This window comes from Juglans microcarpa x Juglans regia, chromosome 3D, assembly GCF_004785595.1.
Source record: "Juglans microcarpa x Juglans regia isolate MS1-56 chromosome 3D, Jm3101_v1.0, whole genome shotgun sequence".
Lineage (NCBI taxonomy): Eukaryota > Viridiplantae > Streptophyta > Magnoliopsida > Fagales > Juglandaceae > Juglans > Juglans microcarpa x Juglans regia.
The window spans coordinates 903,725-923,619 of NC_054598.1; the positions used below are offsets into that span (position 1 = coordinate 903,725).

Sequence of the window (19,895 nt, forward strand, 5' to 3'; positions counted from 1 at the left end):
CCTATGCGCGCACAATAATATATATAATAGTGATCTGAAAAGTAGTTCCTTGAATTCGTGGCTTCAGAGAGAGATCTTTTAGCTAGGTTGTCGGTGAATCAAACATGAAGACTCGGCTGATGGGTATGATATGATATCAGTGGCGCCCATGCATGCTTGGAGTTCAGACAATATCTACATTTTTTTTTTTTTTTTTTTTGATCTTATCAGTTTGCTGGCTAGAGTCTGTCTAAGGCCACGTATACATATGTTGAAGATAACGAGCGGCCGATACGGGATCAGCTTCTTCTTGCATGCATCTGTCTGTTAATTTGTAATTTGTCTGTCTGTGCTAGAGAACGTTGATCATGCAGGGGAGTACAAGGTGCATGGTTGGATAAACTTCGGATAAATACTTACCTCTAACTCGAATATCCAATATCTTAAGCCGTGATCATAACGGTTAAACCTATCATTATGTATAACCGACGTTAGTGTTCTAATTAGGTAGAATATTGATAATAAATAATATCTGCCCAAGCTATAAACTATAATCGCCGACATAAGATTAAAAAAAAAAAAAAATGCTTCGTGTCACAATACAAACTGATCAGAGTAGGTAGGTATATATTGTGTTGACTCTGAAGAGGTCAATGACGTACAGTGGCACATTACTAAAGGTTTTGTTGGTATGAAAAGTAAGTGGGGGAACATGATCTCGATGGTTGCATTTCATATTCACGTACACGATCGAATGTTGGACTTTTTTTTTTTTTTTAAATGGCAACTTGCATTCCTAATTACTAGACAACGGACTAAGAGCGGTAATGACTTATTTATTTTTATATTTATATAATATCTCTCTAAATTGAATTAAGCATTTTTAAAATTTTACATAATTGCGAATAGTGTTTTTTTAAATTCACTCTTCAAACATTATTTTATTATTTTTTCTCTCTCTCCTACCTATTAAAATCAACTTTGTGAAATTTGTATTAAGATGATTTTTATATATAAAATTTGTATTAAGTTGATGATATAAAATGTTTTTTAGAACATATATATATATTAATATTTATTGATAAAATTGGTCATTTTGATATATAGAATTGGTAATATTTAGATATATAGAATTGGTATTTTTGAACACATGGGCTAATTGTAAAATATGTAAAAAATAATAATTTTAAGAAAAAAATAAAAATTTTTTATTATTAATTAGTTCATAAATGCATAATTAAATGTGAAAATTTTTATTTATATGAAAATTCAATCTTTAGAAGATGTAATTTTAAAAAATAAAAAAAATTTCACATTTAATTATGAAAATTAATTAAAAGTGTCATCTAGCTTACGATAATTCTATAACTTTTATAATTTGGTGAAAGTCAATTAATAATTATTAACACAATTTTCACGGCCTATTGGGTCGATGCCTGAACATACAGTACTATTATTATATGTTTTGTTGTTATTTAATTACCAAATTTAATGGGAGATTTACCGATGGGATATGCATGATAATCTACTACTTAAGTCGATAGAAACAAAAATCCCGATATTATAATTTAAATTATAAAAAATGATAAATACACATCATTTTAAAATAAAAAATAATTTAGTAAAATATTTTATAAAAATAATATTGATTTACAAAAATATTTCTATTTTAAAATATATATTATAAAATATATTGATATCATTGATCTTAAATTATTGAGGTGTCAGAATTTGTATACTCAGCAATTTAATGCGTACTCAATTATTGAAACATTAATTAAAAAGAAAAAAGGAAGAAGCTTTTGTTTGAGTGGCTGGGAGGGGTCGGTGGATTATTTCACAGGAGAGGTATGAAAAAGAGGAGAATATAACATAAATAAACTCTATTATTATTGTAATATCTCTATATTATTTATTATTTTTATGATATAATTTAATTTTAAAAAAATTTATAAATTAAATTATGCTATATAACATTTATCATATTATATTGGCGAAGGCCGAATTTGTGAATCCCCAGCTTGCGCAAGAGAAAAAGCGAACCCAAAGTGGTGTTTAGAAATTAATGTTAGATTAAGGTAACGTTTGCGGTGTAATTTTAAGTTGAGTTTAATATTTAAATATATAAATATCTATAATATTTTTTAATTCAATACTTTTTTACATATGAGACTAATAATTTTTTTTAACTTTTTATAAATATATTTTAATTCATCTTAATATCTAAATATATCTAAAATCATTTTAAATGAGTCAAACAAAATTTAATATATAATTTTAACTCATTACTATTTATAAATAATTCAATTTATCTCTTTCACGTCAAAACGGGCCTAATATGTGGGCCGGATGAATCACTACTACAAAGGGCATGTCAGTGGACAATCATTGCTCGCACCAACTATTATTTTTTTCTCTTCCAAAGCCCATTTGATTAATATATGATTAAAATCGTTATTCCTTCGTTTTGAGTTTTATTAATATTTAAATATAACACGTTTTATTTAAATAAGAAGTCATTTAAAAATATAATATGAACTATATAATTAAAGATGATAAAATTTAAGATGAAGATAAATATTTTTATATAAAATTATTATTTTTTCTTAAGAGTTTTTCAATTTCTTCATCCAAATCCCGGTACGAGTTTTGTAAAATACGTTTTAAATCTAGAGGGTGGATATTGCAAGTTGGATTAGCTAGCTAGTTAGGACTTGCAAACTCTTTTATATTGTAATATGTGTATGTCTTCTAGACCCTATAATTAAATACTCAGTAAGTATTAATATATATACTTAGCATGTGTGTGTATATATATATATATATATATATATATCTACTCTGTTATAAGAACAATATTTTTTTTCTTATTTTACCGTTAGTTTTCTTGTTTTCCATTAATTCCCAGTTAAGCCACTGTTTGTGTCTTGTTTGTGTTGACTGTGCATGGAAATGGAATCCAAAAGCTACCCGAATTCTCACGCCACTCTCCTGATTCATGGTACATTGCATATGGTCACTCATCTTCTTCTCCTCTTTGGCATGACACCGACGGAAACCTTTTGATTCCCTCATTTCCTCTTTCGCTATCTCTCCCTCGCTCCTTCCTCACTCCCGTTCCTCTTTAACATTCTTTCTTCGATGGCACAGACCGAACTGCAGGAAAAGCAAAAGAACGCAATGAACCCCCTTCTCAAAACCCATTCAAATTCCCGCGTCTGCCATTTTGGAGTCTTCCACCTTCAGAGCCCCCTCTTCTCTTCAGCTTCCTCTCCCATTCAAAACCCATTACCCATTTTGGAGTCTTGCTTGTAGGCACGACAAGTTCATCCAAATAAAAACCCAGAAGATCCTCTTGCGGCACACAATTTTCAGATAAGATTTTCCTTCTTGCTTATTGAATATTGTATTTTACTACAAATGCTTAAAGTAAGTTGTGTTTTGTATTTTACCTAGAAGATACAAAAGCTCATGTTTCAGTAGCCTACTGTCCAGGATCGATATTCCAAACTTCCTTGGTTTCTTCCCAAGTCCAATATGTATTTTTTTATCCATTTGGCTGTCACTCTCAAATTTTTTTCATTTATTTGTAGGTAACTTAATATGATTATTATTATTTCTATATAATTGAGCCTATCTTTTTTTTTTTTTTTTTTTTTTTTTTTCTAATTGTGACCAAAGCCCTCCCTTCTACAAGCATATTCAACATGAAAATAATCACTGGCCACTAATCTACTAAGAACATTAGGAATGATACTTTTGCATTCTGAAAATTTCGAGGAACAATGCTAATTCCCATGTTTCGTCTACTCTCATATGGTTCCAAACCATTGAAAATATTTATATGTATATATTTCTTTCATTCATTTGGATTCAGGTTTTTGGTGAGGCTTACCAAGTATTGAGGGATCCAGCCCAACGAGAAGCATATGACACTTTTGGTAAATCAGGAATCTCGACGTTAGTTTTTTGTTCTTAATTTATCAATCGATGTATTTCAAGAGTGATGGTGTGTGTGTCTTCTTCTACTATATGTAGGTAGAATGAAATAAAATTGTTGCCAAATTAATTGATTTGAAGATTCTTTTCTTATACATTGCATGGTTCCCAAATATTGTAGTGAAGCAATTATCGATCATGCAGCTATCTTTACGATGCTTTTTGGCAGTGAGCTTTTTGAGGAATACATAGGTCAGCTTGTGATGGCATCAATGGCTTCACTAGACATATTTACAGAAGGGGAATAGTTTGACACTAAAAAGCTGCAAGAAAAAATGAGGGTATGAGTTAACAATGCCTCATCAATTTGAGCTTTTTGTTATTATTTTATATTATCTTGTACTGGACCTCATGTACTCATTTATTTGTACCATTGCTAGGGTCTTGTCTTATTTCTGTTGTGAGAACATGAAGTTGGATGTTTAATCATGATGGAAATAAAAAGGCTTTAGTAAAAAGAAGGGAAAGGGAAATATAAGACTGCTGTTTGGGAACTTTACAAAACCCAACCAATCCCAACCACCTGGCTTTGTAATGGTGAGTAATCTATTAAATTTAGATCTTAGTATTTACAATAGTTTTCTGCATCTCATTTTCTCCAATGAAAAGTGGTGTATATCTTGGCTTTAGATGCTCCAATCTAATTAAAATATCCGAGTCATATTGTGAAAATAAAGGACTTTTATTGCATGAGCCAATATTTATAAAGTGGTTCACGTAAATAAATATATCTTCCATTTTCCATTTTGCCACATTACTAAACAATCTTTACATTACAGATTATTAGTGAAATATCTCTATCTAGTGCAACATGTAAGTCAATGGAGTTAATAGGTTGTGAATTAATTAATGGTGTTGATCATTCGCATCAGAATTAGTTACTTATAGTTCCGACTGGTACTTGACTTCCCCGGCCACTTTTCCAAAGGTTTATCTTGAGAAAATACTTTACAGCTAGCGATGGACCAACATCGTCCATGTGTTTATTGTACATGATTTATATTAGCCATTAATATTTCTATTCTATCCCATAATTATAATTTTATTGATACCAAAAAAAAGAGGTACTATTAATCCATGAATCCGACAGTCCGATCGAGTAGTACTAGTCAACCTCAGAGTCTATGTCTTGAAAGAGCAGCATAAGATAACAGCTTTCTCTTGGACCCTAATTTCGGACGACGATCATGTCCATGATGCACTGGATGTGGAGGAGCCTTACAAGGAATGTAAGTGGTGTACCCCAAGGAATACTGGCAGGGCCAGTGGCTCATGCTCACGTGGTACAATGAGAACCACCAGCAATCCTTCGCCGATCTTTGCTCGGGAAGTCCAAGGATGCAGTTCTTCCTCAAATCAAGAACTCCACTGTCCACCAGCTTTTTACACGTTGGCCCTATAATCGTAAAATAGTTATCGGACAGGGAAAGATTCAGCAAACTCCCGAGTTCACACACCACCTCCGGCACCTGCCCGTACAGAAGGTTTCCGGCAAAGTTCAGCTGCTCCATCTTCTCCAGGCATCCCAACGAGAATGGCAAGGGGCCGGTCAATAAGTTGTTTCCGGCGTCAAAAACTGTTGCTTCTTTTAGGAGTCCTATTTCGTATGGAAGACAACCAGATAATTTGTTGTTCAAGAATAGTACTTCGATCAATGTCTCTGAAGCATTTCCAATGCTTGCGGGGATTGGACCGGTGAATCTGTTGTTGGCAAATGTGAGATAGGATGCTGGGGTGTTGCCGAGGTTATCGGGTAGTTTTTGCATGAATTTGTTGTTGTTAATGAAGAGCACTTCAAGGGGCTGTGTGAGAATCTGTGCCGGCACCGTCCCGCTAAAGCCATTGAAACGGATGTCCAAGAATGCTAGGCCATTAATACCGAGCACCGATTGCGGGAATTCGCCAGAAAAGTCGTTGTTACTGATATCGAGCTCGTAGAAATAAGGGAGTTTGGAGATATTCGAAGGAATGGTGCCGGTGAAATTGTTGGAGTTGGCATGGAAAAGTGCAAGGTCAGGAAATCGATCAATAAAACCTTCCAAAGTAGGGGCAGCAAGATTATAGCCATTCAAATCGATGGAAGCAACGGCAACGGCGGAGCCATTGTCTGGTGGATTGTCACAGTAGAAGCCCTTGTAGCTGTTGCAAATGTCTGGGCCAACCCAAGTTTGGGTGATTCCAAGGGGATCTGCCGTGATCTTTGTCTTGAAGTCTTGGATGACCTGATAGACCACGGCGATTCTTTGGTCCGCGAAGGTTAAATTAACTCCCGGAGGAGATGTTGGTGATCGAGCTCCTCGACTGCAGGATGGACCACAGTTCTGGCAGATTACACAGAGGAGACACGGGAAGAAGATGAATAAGGTGATAAAGCATTTAAAAAGTAGAGAGTTGCTACCCATTTGAAACATAAGGGGGGAGAGCGAGATCAGATTAGAAGAGGTGGTGTTTAAAGAATCTTGATCCTTGTTTTTATAGTAGTCGATGTGGTCCTTGCAATACACTCTGGAAATTAAGCAAGTATAATATTATTATTATAGCTCAATATATATGCCTCTCGATCGATCTCTCTCATGATCTTCTTCCTTTTTTCTTGTTAGTGGGTTGGGAACTTCACAATCATAATGTTTTCAGAAGAAATGGTGATTAAAAGAGTGTTGACAATTCTCCGATAGTGGATTGTAGTGGTTATGTTTCGTGAGCCTAGCCAGCCTGCCATCTCGTAGTGGATGGATTTGAAGTACTACTTCGTCATCACAATATACTTTTGATTAATCTCCATGTTTTTCGCCGGCATTTAATTTTTTTTTTTATCTCAGCAAAAATCAAAATACATCCAGAGTAATATATTATATGGCGGCCGTCTTCTCAATCTAATTAAATCACACACACACACGCACATATATATATATATATAATATTTTACTAAATTATTTTTTATTTTAAAATATAATTATATAATGTACTGTAAAAAATATGTATGTTCATCATTTTTCTATATATATATATATATATATATATAACAAATATTTATCCAAACAACTCATGCCCTTCATTAATTGATATATATGTACATACGTACGTACGAAAATGGGGACGTGTAATATCATATATTGTATTTTAACTAATTTTTTTATATCTAAATCGGTATTAGAGTACACTATTCAGATTATTTAAATAATAAAATTTAATTTCTAAGATTTAAATTTTAAAATTTATTTTTAAAATTATTAAATTATGTTTATTATATATACTGTACGTACGTAGTTGAGAATAGAATACATTAATAATAGAGTTTTGCTATGTATAAACAAGTTTACGTACTAATCTGCGTATTAATATTATTGTCTTCATATTCTAAATTTAAATTAGTACTGTTTTTAATAAAATTTACTTTATGATCAATCATATTGAATAAATACACGTATTAGTATGCAAAATTATTTACAATTAAATTTTTCCTTAATAACAATGCCATTAATGGATCAAGTTTCTCGACACGTTTGTAATATTCATGCTTCGGACGTGTTCTGTCATGAACTGTCCGCAGAAAGGTTGATGATGGCGGTTGATGGCGAGACATAATTAATTTTGCAATCGTAAAGACAGAAATAGATGTATGTAAATTAGCAGAATTGATTGATGGCTTCATCTCTAAATAAATTATTTATTCAAATGTGAATGGGATACCGAATAGTGTCCAATATAATTGTGCCCAGGACCCCTTTCCTCTTCACTTGGTTGGAGAACCGTTCACATTTGAATTGGAGATAGCCAACCATTGCCATTGGTAAGTGAAGGGTGCGCACGCCGCTATCTAGTGGGATGCCACGTCAATGTGCCTCACCTCTACTATATTTCTCACATCATTTTATACCTGAAAAATTTTATACACTATGCTGTAATTTCATTTTCATCTTATTAAATAAGATGTGACATATTTATTACTATTAAATGATTATTTATTATATATTTCATTATCTCTAATGGTGATGAATGTGTCACATACTACTTGGTATGATTAAAATAGAATGAGAGTGTGGTGTATAACATTACTCATTATATATATACTAGTTGTGGAGTCACGTGCAATGCATGTTTTTCTAGTTAGGAGAAAAAAAATAGAGATGACTAATATTCACAAAAGGTAAAAATAATATGATTTTTAAATAAAATTAATTAGTCAATGATTTAATATATACGAGCAGAAAAACAAATTTTAACAAGCATCGTGATGATAACCAAACGTTACAGTAATATGAGAATTGAAAGACTTTGGATATTCTAGCAATAGTTTTCTTAGCAAAATATATAAATTGTAGAATTCAACCACACTACTTGATGACTCGGGGAGAACTGAGAAAATACAAAATCTTTTGTTTTTATATTGTTCTCACGTTCTTTCATCATTAAAGTAAATCTCTTCTATTTTGGAAACCTCAAAAATATTATAATTATAGAAAATCATTTTATCTAAATGATTTTAGTTAATTAAGAATATTATGAGATTTAAATTATATTATAAACTTTAATTATTATATGGTTTTACTCTTTTAAAAATATTTAGCAAAACTTTAATGATGAAATATTAGTATTTTATAAACTAAAGTTGATTTTATATTTAAATTATCTATTTTAAGTAAGTTTATTTTTAGTGTTTTAATCTCCACTGTTTGATCAAATCAGGAGATTTAAGATGAATGTTTAATTAAGAATATTATGAGATTTAAATTATGTTAAAAACTCTAATTATTTATATGGTTTTACTTTCTTAAAAATATTTAACAAAACTTCATCATTTATTTAATGATGGTTTATGTATGATATGATATTTATATTTTAATTATCTATTTTAAATTAGTTTAAATCAGTGTTTAAACTTCCACCGTTTGATCAAATATGAAGACTCAAGATAGATGGTTGAAATTTAAAGTCCCAAACCTAGCATTTTCCCCTCACTTTCCTTTTCTCCCTCTCTCTCATTCCCCTTCAGCAACCGCACGTCTTCCCTCTCTCTCACCCTCCTCCCTCAAGCAGCCTAGTGTCGCGGTGCGCCATCCTACGACGTCACCGACCACCTCACCGGCTTCCCCTCACACTGGCCATCAAACCCCATCGTTGAAGCTCCTTAGCAGCTCCTCCCTCAGCTACACGCGAGTAACTCGAAATGGGTCTCGACGCATGGATTCTCCACCCTTGCGCCACTATAGCTTAGCCCTAGCTCCACCAAGCACCACCACCAAGTTCCCCTCACGCCGTAGACCACTTCCATAAAACTCACCACCCATAGCTCCTCCCTAGCCCCACGCATGCATCCCCTTTACACGCACAGGTTTCTTCCCATGGCGCTGCCATTAGCCACCCCCACACCACTACCACCAGCCTCTTCCCTCACCGACGACCCCTCCCCTTCCTCCTTTCCTCAAATTGAAGAGCTCCTCTCATGCCCTCTCTTTTCACAGGATCCCAGATCCACCGCGTAGGACCACCACGATGCCGCCATATGCTGCCTCTAGCAACCACCACGAGGCCACCCACGACGATAGTCTTTTCAATGTTTTAATTGTCTCATTCTCATCGGTAAGATAGATGATGCTATATATTTGCTTTTATATATTTCCTGGTTTTTCATGTTTATACATGGATTTCTGAGTTTGATCTCTGTACATACGGAGGAAATTAGATGATCAGAGGGAATTACAACCCCATCAAACAGTGTGCATCTTCCTCGTACCTTCTCTTTTGATATTTCCATCTTATCTAAAACGAAGAAGCATGATTTGTCTGCAACTCTCCGAATTTCTCTGCAGGTCCCAATTGTTTCAGTATCTATCTCCCAAATTTCTCAACGATTTATTTAATTTCTTTTCAATTTTTAATCAACTAAAAAATCTTGTGATATCAGGAGTGATTGGTGGTGAGATTTGGAGAATTGTAGGCGAGATTTAGAGAATTGTAAACGAGATTGGTGTCGATTTGGAGAATCGATAGGGGTCAACAGAGGCGAATTAGAGAGTGAAGGAGGGAGAGCAGAGGAAAGAGAATACAAGACAAAAGAAAATATTGAAAGAGGAAAAAAAAAAAAGGCAAAATCGTAATACGACTAGATGTAGAGGGATAGAAGTGGAAGATAAAAGTGTCAAACAAAGATACTATTGATTCATATTCATCCATCATAACCTTTTTAAGTATAAAGAGATACAAAGAGATATATACACGCGCTTATATATGTGTGGATGTTTCCTCCTCTGATTTCATAATTTTTTTAATTAAATTAAAAAATCTAGCCCAATTCTTCTCCGGCCGAATTGAAATTAACTGGTGTGGACGTCCCACCTACTAATGTGCCATACTTCCTGGACTTTTTTTCTTTTTTTAGTTCGTCCGGGGGTCCGAGCTCAATGAACCCCAAAGCAACTCTACCGCTTCGATGGGCCAGGCCCAACCCAACCCAACCCCGTCGTGTCCGTGGAATACAAAGTGTAATGGTGAGTAAAACCCTTTTGCTTTACAGCTCTCTCTCTTTCCTCTCGCTCTGTCCAGGGTTTACAATAGCTCGGCTTTGTCTCGGCTGCATATCCATAGTCAGAGATGGAGCAAGAGTACGACGGCGACGTTTCACATCCGCCGAATTCGAAGAAGCACAAGGGGAAGCACGACAAGCCTAAGCCATGGGACGAGGACCCCAACATTGACCACTGGAAGATCGACAAGTTCGACGCGTCCTGGAACGAATCCGGTTTGCTCGAAGTCAGCTCCTTCTCCACTCTCTTCCCTCAATACAGAGGTAATTATAACCCAAAGCCATCTTCTTCGCTCTATTTTTCTTTCTCTCTTCTTGTTGTTTTCCCCAAGAAATTTCCTTTTCGTCTTTTGTCTATTTTAGGTGATTTAGGATCCTTTTTCTGAATTTTCTATTTCTTCGTTCAGAAAAGTATTTGCAAGAGGTTTGGCCCAATGTGAAATCCGCTTTGAAAGAGTATGGCATTTCGGGTGAACTTAATCTGGTGAGTGTCCGCAAATATTTTCTTTAAGTCAATGAATCATTGATTTTGATGAAAATGGCTTATGACTATATATTATTATTGCATACTGAAGCTGAGTATACTGGTGTCGGGTGGTTAGGACTGGTTACTTAAGGGTTTATGGCAGCAGAAACTTGTTGTTAGACTAAGGAATAATCGGTAAGAGTGTTTAAAGGGCGGGCCTGGGATGAACGTAGACTTGGGTATTCTAAGTTTGATTCCGCACTAGGAGTTTTCTTGCGAGTGGGATTGTGTATGCGGGGTTTGTGGGTTCAAAAGGTCCTGACTTGGTGAGATTCCACATCATAAAGAAAGGAATCAGAAAGGATTCTAATGAGTTATTGGGTCAGTTCTGGTGTAAAACTAGAAAGAAACAGTCAACGACCGGATATATCTCCTGCTTTCTATAGTGTAGTAGGTATTTCCTTGGTATGCATCTTGTGTATTTGGGCTGTGCCTATTCTTGGTAATAAAATTTCTTATGAATTATAAAAAAAACAACCGGATATATCTGGAGATGTGGACCAAAAAGTGCCCGAGAATGAGAGTAGAAGAAATAGAGTGGAATCTGGGCGAAAATTTATTTGTTATTTCGGATTGGTCATATTCGCGTGAATGTAACGTGCATTTAACAATTTCTTTGTTAGATCGGATTGGATTTATATTGCATTACATGAAACTTTAGCAGATAGTGTATATGTCATTTCTTTGGTTTCTTAGTTTATAAAGTTTGTAGCCTTTATTAGGCTTCTTTATAACCTAGTGCCAATTTCCATCTCTGCTAGTAGTTGGAACTTCAAATTTTGAGATTCATTTAACAATTTTGATTTTTAAGAATCTATTTCTGTGTTTTGATGCCTTTAAGGATGTTTAAGTGTAATCATTGATTTTTTTTTTTATTATTATTTTTTTTTATGACCAAATGTGGTAATCTGTCATTGTTAATTTTTTTACTTGGAGGACATTACAGTCTTCTGATTCGTTGTATGATTTACTGTTCGTCAGGTAGAGGGTTCCATGACAGTTTCCACGACCAGAAAGACCAGGGACCCTTATATCATCATTAAGGCTAGGGATCTTATTAAGCTTTTGTCAAGAAGTGTTCCTGTACATCAGGTACAATTTTTTACTTTTGCTTTCAATGTTGTTTTCTTTTCTATATTGTATGGATTCTCTGTAATAACAAAGGTGTGAAATAGTTACCAAGATATTGCTTTCTGTTATTATTATTATCTCTTTGATGACAAAATATTATTTGGGTATTATTTGGGCTCAAGTCTCTCCATTGAAATTATTTTATTAGTATCTATTGTGAGACAGCTACTTCATTTTGTCTGCTTTTCATTTGTTGGCTAATTTTTGTTCTTACGCAACATTTTCGTGGTAGGCAATAAAAATTCTGGATGATGAAATCCAATGTGACATCATCAAGATTGCCAACTTGGTCCGTAATAAGGTATGAGGTGTGGCCATGGAAAAGATCAGTATTTAATGCCAATTTTCAGTTTTGGCTCATGTGTGGGATTCGTGTGTGATACTAGATTGAGATAGGTTCTCTACTTTTTTGAAGGTCAAGTCCTTAGGATTGAGTTAAATATTCTCATTTTGGATGTTTGGTTTATGAACTGTGATCAATTTTGTACTCAGTGTCAAGTCTAATTTTTTTCGATTATTGATGTTAAGATAATTTGGTGATTGATATAAGGGCCTTGGTTGTGTACAGGAGCGATTTGTGAAACGCAGGCAACATCTTGTTGGTCCTAATTCTTCCACTTTAAAGGTGTGTACAACGTTTACATTTGCTAACCCCCCCCCCCCCCCCCCCCCCCCCCCCCCCCCCAAAAAAAAAAAAAAAAAAAAAAAAGGGAAAAAAAAGAAAGAAAATGGAATAGCTACTTGGCTGGCTTGATGCAGTATGCTGTCAGATGTTCCTTTAATTCTTTTCCAGTGGCTAATATGATATGGTTGAGGTGCAGGCACTTGAAATACTGACAGGCTGCTATATACTCGTTCAGGTAATTGTTACTATTCTGTGTTATTTTGGAGGTCAAATTACCACTTTTTGTTCCTCCTTCTCCTTGGGCAATGTGGAGTCATGAAATGAATTCCTTCTCTTTTTTATTATAAATGCATAGGGCAATACAGTTGCTGCTATGGGTTCATTTAAAGGTTTGAAGCAAGTCAGGAGGATTGTGGAAGACTGCATACTAAATAAAATGCATCCTGTATACCATATCAAGGTGAATAGATTGGTCCTCTGTTTCGATTGAAATTGTTGTTTTCTCTTGAGGACCGTCAACAGTTATGATATGCTTGGGAATCTGTAAACATTCTCGATCTCCCTTTTCTGAGTAGGTTCTTATGATGAAGAAAGAACTTGAAAAGGATCCAGCACTTGCACATGAAAACTGGGATAGGTTTCTTCCAAAGTTCAAAAAGTAAAACATCTACTACTTCTTTTGTTGTATATGGATATGATCATTTTCTTTCAATCTCCTGTTATGCATATTTCTTCTATTTTACATTACTTCTATGATTTTGACCCAGGAAAAATGTTAAACAAAAGAAGGTTAAGACTAAAGAAAAGAAACCGTATACACCTTTCCCTCCTCCACAACAGCCTAGCAAGGTGAGGAACTTCTAGTCTCTACATATTTTAGATTCCTGCAAGAGATTCAATGCTTTAATGTTTTTATCAGGCTACTTGTTTCTTTGATTTTATTAATTAATATCGAGGTCTAAAAGCCTTTTGTGTCATATCTCTTCCACACATGAAAAAGATACAAATTTCAGCGGTTTTATATGGTTTTATCTTTTGGCGGTTGGTTTGTGAGTCGGAACAAAGATTTTCTTGCTGGTTTAGTTGGATAAAGTGAGGTATTTTCTGGAGTCTGGTTCTTTTCAGTGCGTTCCTTGAATATATTTGTAGAGTACTTTGTGTAATTGGTCTCCGTACCCTTCTTATCTCGTGTCTCTTTTAACTAATCTGTTTGTCTTGTTAAAAGGAATAATATTAATACATGGTATGCAATATTCTATGGTATTTTCAGATTGACGAACAATTGGCGAGTGGAGAATTCTTCATGTCACAGAAAAAGAAATCAGCTAAGAAGTGGCGAGAGAAGCAGGAGCAGCAGGCACAGAAAACAGCAGAAAACAAAAGAAAAAGAGAAGCTGCATTTGTTCCCCCAGAGGTGGTATATTCTGAAGCTAATTATTTCAATTGTCTCCATTTTATTGACATCTTGATTCATGCTGTTTTACGTGATGTTATCTTTTATGTGAATGAATTTGATCAATTTTGGCATGGCAATCTCAGGAGCCGAGAGACCGGGAGGCAAAGTCTGAGGATAATAATAAAGATGTGGCAGCCATGGCCATGTCTCTCAAGGTAATAGTAGATCATAAGATTTGGGTTGTCTTACTTCATGAGATCTTTCCATTATAATTCAAGTCCTTACATCGACTGATCTACAGAAAAAGGCTGAGGAGTTTGGGAAGCAAAAATTGAGTGTGAATATCAATGCTGAAGCCTATATTGCAGCAACTGGAGAAACTTCGAGAAAGAAATCCAAGCGCTCATTGTGAGGATCAATGCTGATGCTTATACGGCAGCAGCCTCGGTCTCATATTGCAGTAAGTATGACGTGTTTAGTGAATGAGAGAAGTTGCATGGATGATCCGGCCAAGCTTGTACGAGTCGGAGTCTTAAAATCTTGCCGTGCATGAGAAGAAAGCTAATTTATTGAACAAAGAAAATGATAAAAAAAAACGGCATTTACAATTTGGATATATATTCTCTTTTTTGGCTAACCCATACTGGATATTAAGTTTTTAGTTTTTTGGTTCTTGTGATAGGTGTGTACAAAATTCTATCCGGACTAGAAAAACTGACTGGATAGGACTGAATACTGGAGGGGCTGGTCTCGGTCCCAAAAATTGTGGACCGAAGAAGTTCGGTCCCGTCCCTGGATCTATAAATTTTGGATTGGACTAGGCCAAACCAAATTATATATATTTAAAATATTTTCATATAGTAATTATATAAGTTAATGATATAATTTTTATCTAATTTATTATCATTGACCATATAAAATATTAAATAATATATGTTATCAATTAATAATATATCATAAATCATGTGATAATTTATGTTATTATATGTAAATAGACAATAGTAATGAAGAAATAAGAGTTCCATAAAACATTTTTCCTAAATTTTAGTTATTCATTGTTAATTTTAATTTTTTTTGCAGTACACACTCATGAAGGGTCTCATAGGGACCTTCAATTATATTTTCCTTCCTTTCTCTCTCATTTTTTCTTTTTGGCTGGAGCGATATGTCGAGCGAACACTAGGATTAGTGATTTGCTCAAACGGTGTGTCATGTGCCGATCAAGCAAATTTACGGGTTGAGTTTCGCTCGAGTGGAAGTTAAGTGAACTCAAGGGTTGTATGGACGTTTAGAGTGAAATAGGATTTAAACAACACCATTTAGATCCTATGGACAGATCGGATTGATAGCGACCGGTCCGGTCCAGTCTAAAAAACACCATTTGGACCGGATGGAATTCACCCTTAGTTGTGAGTCGTTGGGCTATAGTTTTCCTTTGTTTGTTAGATGTGGGCCGGAAGCAGGCAATCGGGTCAAGATCGACTCATTGGGCTTCAATTTCTTTCCAATGATCACTTCTAATTATCAGTTTTGATAATCATCTTTTCAAACCAACGTGATATTACAATGTATTTCTATTTTCAAAACAAAAAATATTTTCTAAAATTTCTTCAAAAAAAAAAAAAAAAAACCCTATTAAGTAAAATAAGTAAATTCTTAACAATATGAGAGTTTTTGAAAACTAATTTATGACTGAAAAAATAATATTTTTAAAACTTAAAAATAACTTGGAAAGATATCTTTATTATGAACTGGATCTCCCAAATATATATATCATATTTGCGTGGTCTAGAAGATCACCAGTAACTGTTTTGGCAATTTTCTCTACATCCTAATCGTAATGGTAATTTCAAGTACCCTTTTTTCCGGCGATCCAGGCTTTCTTTTTAACTAAATAAACAAACAAAACCCAGGCCTTCCCAGTTGGCAAAATCCCATTTGCCAAACCACTAACATCCCAAAATCTAGGTGGGCCAACCGGACAGACAAACTCCTACAATTTCAACGAAGTTTTTGGTTCCCCCCAGGCCTCTGCCAAACTCTCTCTCTCCTCCCCCCTTCCTTCTAGCTTATCCTATATATATATATATATATATATATATATATATATATGCACAATTATATTCGAATCCGTCGTCTCCATTCCCCTCGGGTACTAATTGTTTTTTCAAAAAAAAAAAAAAAGGCATGGCGAAGTCTTCATTTTTGGTCCTGATTTCTTGTTTGGTCCTCTTCGTTGCTCTTGCGACGGCCATGGACATGTCAATCATCGACTACGATCTAAAACACGGCCCGAGGACCGAGAGCCATATGCGGACCATGTACGAGGCCTGGCTAGTCAAACATGGCAAGGCCTATAATGCCCTGGGAGAGAAGGAGACGCGGTTCGAGATTTTTAAGGATAACCTGAGGTTCATCGACGGGCACAACAAGATGGAGAACCGGACGTATAAGGTTGGATTGAATCGGTTTGCAGACCTGACCAACGAGGAGTACCGGTCCATGTATTTGGGCGGCAGGATGGAGAGGAAGAACAGGCTTTCTGGGACCCATAGTGACCGGTACGCATACCAGGCCGGCGAGGAATTGCCCGAGTCCGTGGATTGGAGGGAGAAAGGAGCTGTTGTGGAGGTTAAGGATCAAGGCCAATGCGGTGAGTTTTTGAGGTTTTCATTTTTATTTTTATTTTCTTTTGTTAGTTCTTGTTTGATTTGCTTTTGAAAGTTTTTGTTTTATGTCGATGGATCTAATTATAATGATTTCTCTATTATTAATCGATTAAAATATTGAATTAATTTTTAATTAGTCAATCAAACATAATGCTTCAGATTTCGTTATGTAAAAAAAAAAAAAAAAAAAAAAAGGAAAAAAAAAAAAGTTCTATGGTCGAGGTACCATGGGATGATAATGGACGTTGTCATTGTCGTGAACTAACCAATTTCTGATACGTTTGTTAGACTTTGACACGGAAAGATATTTTACCTGAAAAATGCTTGGAAATTCTGTACTTATTATTGTTTATTTTCAATCACGGAGGAGACTTTTGATGCGTTTAGATCCATTTTTGTATTTTGTCGACGTGGCTTGAAGAATTGTTCAGAAGAAACTATCTTTTTGCTTTGAAATAAAACATTTTTATTGAAAGAAACTACGGTTGTGAAAAATTATCTTTACGTTCAGTTTATATTTTGTGGTCAACTGGATGCACTTTGATTGCCTAATCTGATGCTTACATGATGATGTTTTTTAGATGATACAAAAATTTCATATTGATGTGAGATTCGTAGTAAACAATAGACTCTGATTGGCGGCGGAGGAAGAGTATATTAAGTAAAAATCACATGTCAACCGCTATAAAATATGTGAATTTGCACATGGGGCATAAGTTTGATTAGATTGGCAAATGATGTTGTCTGGTCAAATATTAAGAATACCATAAACTTTTGTTGATGACCCGTGCATTGCTTGATGAAGGGAGTTGCTGGGCATTCTCGACCATTGGTGCAGTTGAGGGGATAAATAAAATTGTGACAGGTGACCTTATCTCCTTGTCGGAGCAAGAATTGGTGGACTGTGATAAGGCATATAACCAAGGATGCAATGGAGGCCTCATGGACTATGCCTTCCAATTCATCATTAACAATGGTGGCATTGATACTGAAGAAGACTACCAATACCGTGCTCGTGATGGTGCTTGTGATCCCAACCGGGTTCGTGTCAATCCATGCTGTTTTTCTAGTTTCTTATGTAGGAATAAGATTTCGTTGACTGGAAGAGCATGGGGTTGTGCGATTCCAGCCAGAACATTCTGTGTTATATCCTACTTTATTCTTTCATCTATTTATCCTTTCAGAAAAATGCCCGGGTTGTGACCATTGATGGGTATGAAGATGTTCCCGAAAATGATGAGGACTCCTTGAAGAAGGCTGTGGCAAATCAACCAGTTAGTGTTGCCATTGAAGCCGGTGGCAGAGCTTTCCAACTCTATGAGTCGGTAATGGCTGTATCTCATTGGCGTTTAACTCCCTAGACGTATCACTCTAATTTCAATTGCATGTGGTTCTGTGTCAGCTGAATAGTGATAATTGTGTTGGTCTTGCTTACAAATGCCCTACTAATGAAAAATGGCGTATAGCTATTTGTCCAGTGGATTCAGTTGTACAAGAGCTAAGCTCTTGTATCATTTGACTGAATCCTAACTTGCTTCCATTCCAGACCAGGTGAAGTTGGTCTAAATTCCTCTAGCTTAACTCTTTGATTTGATGGCATGAATCACTTGAGTTTGCCACTCAAAAGGATTGAATTCTAGACAAGTCCTGGAGACAACAAAAATTTTCATGCACATCACATTGATCTTCTTCTGTTCCAAATTTTTTGTCCATTTAGGGCGTCTTCACGGGGCTTTGTGGGACACAATTAGATCACGGTGTGGTTGCCGTCGGATATGGTACAGAAAATGGCATTGATTACTGGCTAGTCAGGAACTCTTGGGGTCCCAGGTGGGGGGAGGATGGGTACATCAAGATGGAGCGTAATGTGGCTGACACCACTACTGGAAAGTGCGGGATTGCTGTCGAGGCCTCCTACCCCATTAAAAAGGGTCAGAATCCTCCTAACCCTGGTCCCTCTCCCCCATCTCCTGCTAGTCCAGAAACCGTCTGTGATGATTACTACTCATGCCCCACGGGAAGCACCTGCTGCTGTATATATGAGTATGGTAAATTCTGCTTTGGATGGGGATGCTGTCCCTTGGAGTCTGCAACCTGCTGCAGTGACCATTCCAGCTGCTGCCCTCAGGATTATCCCATCTGCGATCTTGATGCTGGAACTTGCCGAATGGTAATTATTTGTGTTTGATTGTTATAGATACTAGCACCTCCTTTTGGTTTTCCCAGTTTGTTGGGGTTTGCTTATTTGATGTTATGAAACAGAGCAACAGCAATCCATTGGGAGTTAAAGTGTTCAAGCGGGCTCCTGCTAAAAGCACTCGGCCTCACTATATTGCTGGCAGGAAGATAAGCAGCAATTGAGAAGCCTTGGGATCAGACTGGGTCTGGAAGGATTGAGGAAACCCACATGATGAAGAAGGAAGACGCGTTTGACGACCCACTCATTGCTAGGGGAGGTTGCTTGGAAGAATTGCTTTGTTCTCACTAAACTACCAGTTTGAGTAGACTTTAATTAAAATGGGGATGTAAAATTTCAATTTCCGTGATTATTGTAAATACCTTTTATTATTTGCCCCAACAAAAACAAATTAAAAGCTTTCTATCAAAATCAATAAGTTGTACATACTGTTTCCACTAGTTTTGATAGTTTGTATAAGTTCTGTGATATGCTTGCATTTTTATTTTTTCTTAGGTGTAAACAATTTTTAAGGGTTATCGGACTATGAGGATTTTTTCTTGAATTACTCGAATTGTACTTGCGGAAAACTTCTTGTCAAGGGTATGCGCATCCTAGGACTAGTCAGAATTTTGTTTTCGGATACCCGGTACCAATAAAATAAATAAATATTTTCCATAGTGGAGCATGAGTTAAAAGCTCGGATGTGCAAGGTCTGACTTCTTGTTGGTTGGGGCGAAGCTACCACAAGTGAAAACTCAGCTTTGAGGGAAAAATTACTTGGGGAAGTTTGTATGTTTGCAGATAATAGTGGCAGATCTTTCTTAGTTGCAGTATATGTTCTAATAGTTGAGCTCGAAATGCGACCAAA

At 35.6% G+C, this 19,895-nt stretch overlaps 3 protein-coding genes and 1 long non-coding RNA gene across 7 annotated transcripts; 3 read left to right on the forward strand and 1 right to left on the reverse strand.

Moving 5' to 3' along the window:
• The first annotated feature begins 3,700 nt into the window (after positions 1-3,700).
• Positions 3,701-4,477, forward strand: LOC121255723. Of its 3 annotated transcripts, none has more exons than XR_005938846.1 (3): positions 3,701-3,988; positions 4,100-4,259; positions 4,359-4,477. It is a non-coding gene; the product is annotated as an uncharacterized LOC121255723 (long non-coding RNA). The 3 variants fall into 3 exon arrangements; XR_005938845.1 differs by having other exon boundaries at positions 3,703-3,939; XR_005938847.1 differs by lacking the exon at positions 3,701-3,988 and adding an exon at positions 3,995-4,013.
• Positions 4,478-4,899: 422 nt separating this feature from the next.
• Positions 4,900-6,423, reverse strand: LOC121253850 (uncharacterized protein At4g06744-like). Its single transcript, XM_041153775.1, has one exon. It carries the CDS (start codon positions 6,387-6,389, stop codon positions 5,094-5,096), a length of 1,296 nt encoding a protein of 431 aa, XP_041009709.1. The 5' UTR covers positions 6,390-6,423; the 3' UTR covers positions 4,900-5,093.
• A 4,051-nt stretch (positions 6,424-10,474) lies between these two features.
• LOC121256158 (KRR1 small subunit processome component homolog) lies at positions 10,475-14,765 on the forward strand. Of its 2 annotated transcripts, none has more exons than XM_041156828.1 (12): positions 10,475-10,765; positions 10,909-10,985; positions 12,009-12,119; positions 12,391-12,459; positions 12,727-12,783; positions 12,980-13,018; positions 13,139-13,243; positions 13,359-13,441; positions 13,551-13,632; positions 14,054-14,197; positions 14,323-14,394; positions 14,481-14,765. In XM_041156828.1, exons 1-12 carry the CDS (start codon positions 10,570-10,572, stop codon positions 14,589-14,591), a joined length of 1,146 nt encoding a protein of 381 aa, XP_041012762.1. In that variant the 5' UTR covers positions 10,475-10,569; the 3' UTR covers positions 14,592-14,765. The 2 variants fall into 2 exon arrangements, with proteins under 2 accessions (XP_041012762.1, XP_041012761.1); XM_041156827.1 differs by having other exon boundaries at positions 10,491-10,765; positions 14,054-14,200.
• A 1,344-nt stretch (positions 14,766-16,109) lies between these two features.
• Positions 16,110-19,478, forward strand: LOC121256157 (probable cysteine protease RD21B). Its single transcript, XM_041156826.1, has 5 exons — positions 16,110-16,832; positions 17,654-17,889; positions 18,033-18,173; positions 18,566-19,018; positions 19,111-19,478. Exons 1-5 carry the CDS (start codon positions 16,367-16,369, stop codon positions 19,207-19,209), a joined length of 1,395 nt encoding a protein of 464 aa, XP_041012760.1. The 5' UTR covers positions 16,110-16,366; the 3' UTR covers positions 19,210-19,478.
• Positions 19,479-19,895: the final 417 nt, after the last annotated feature.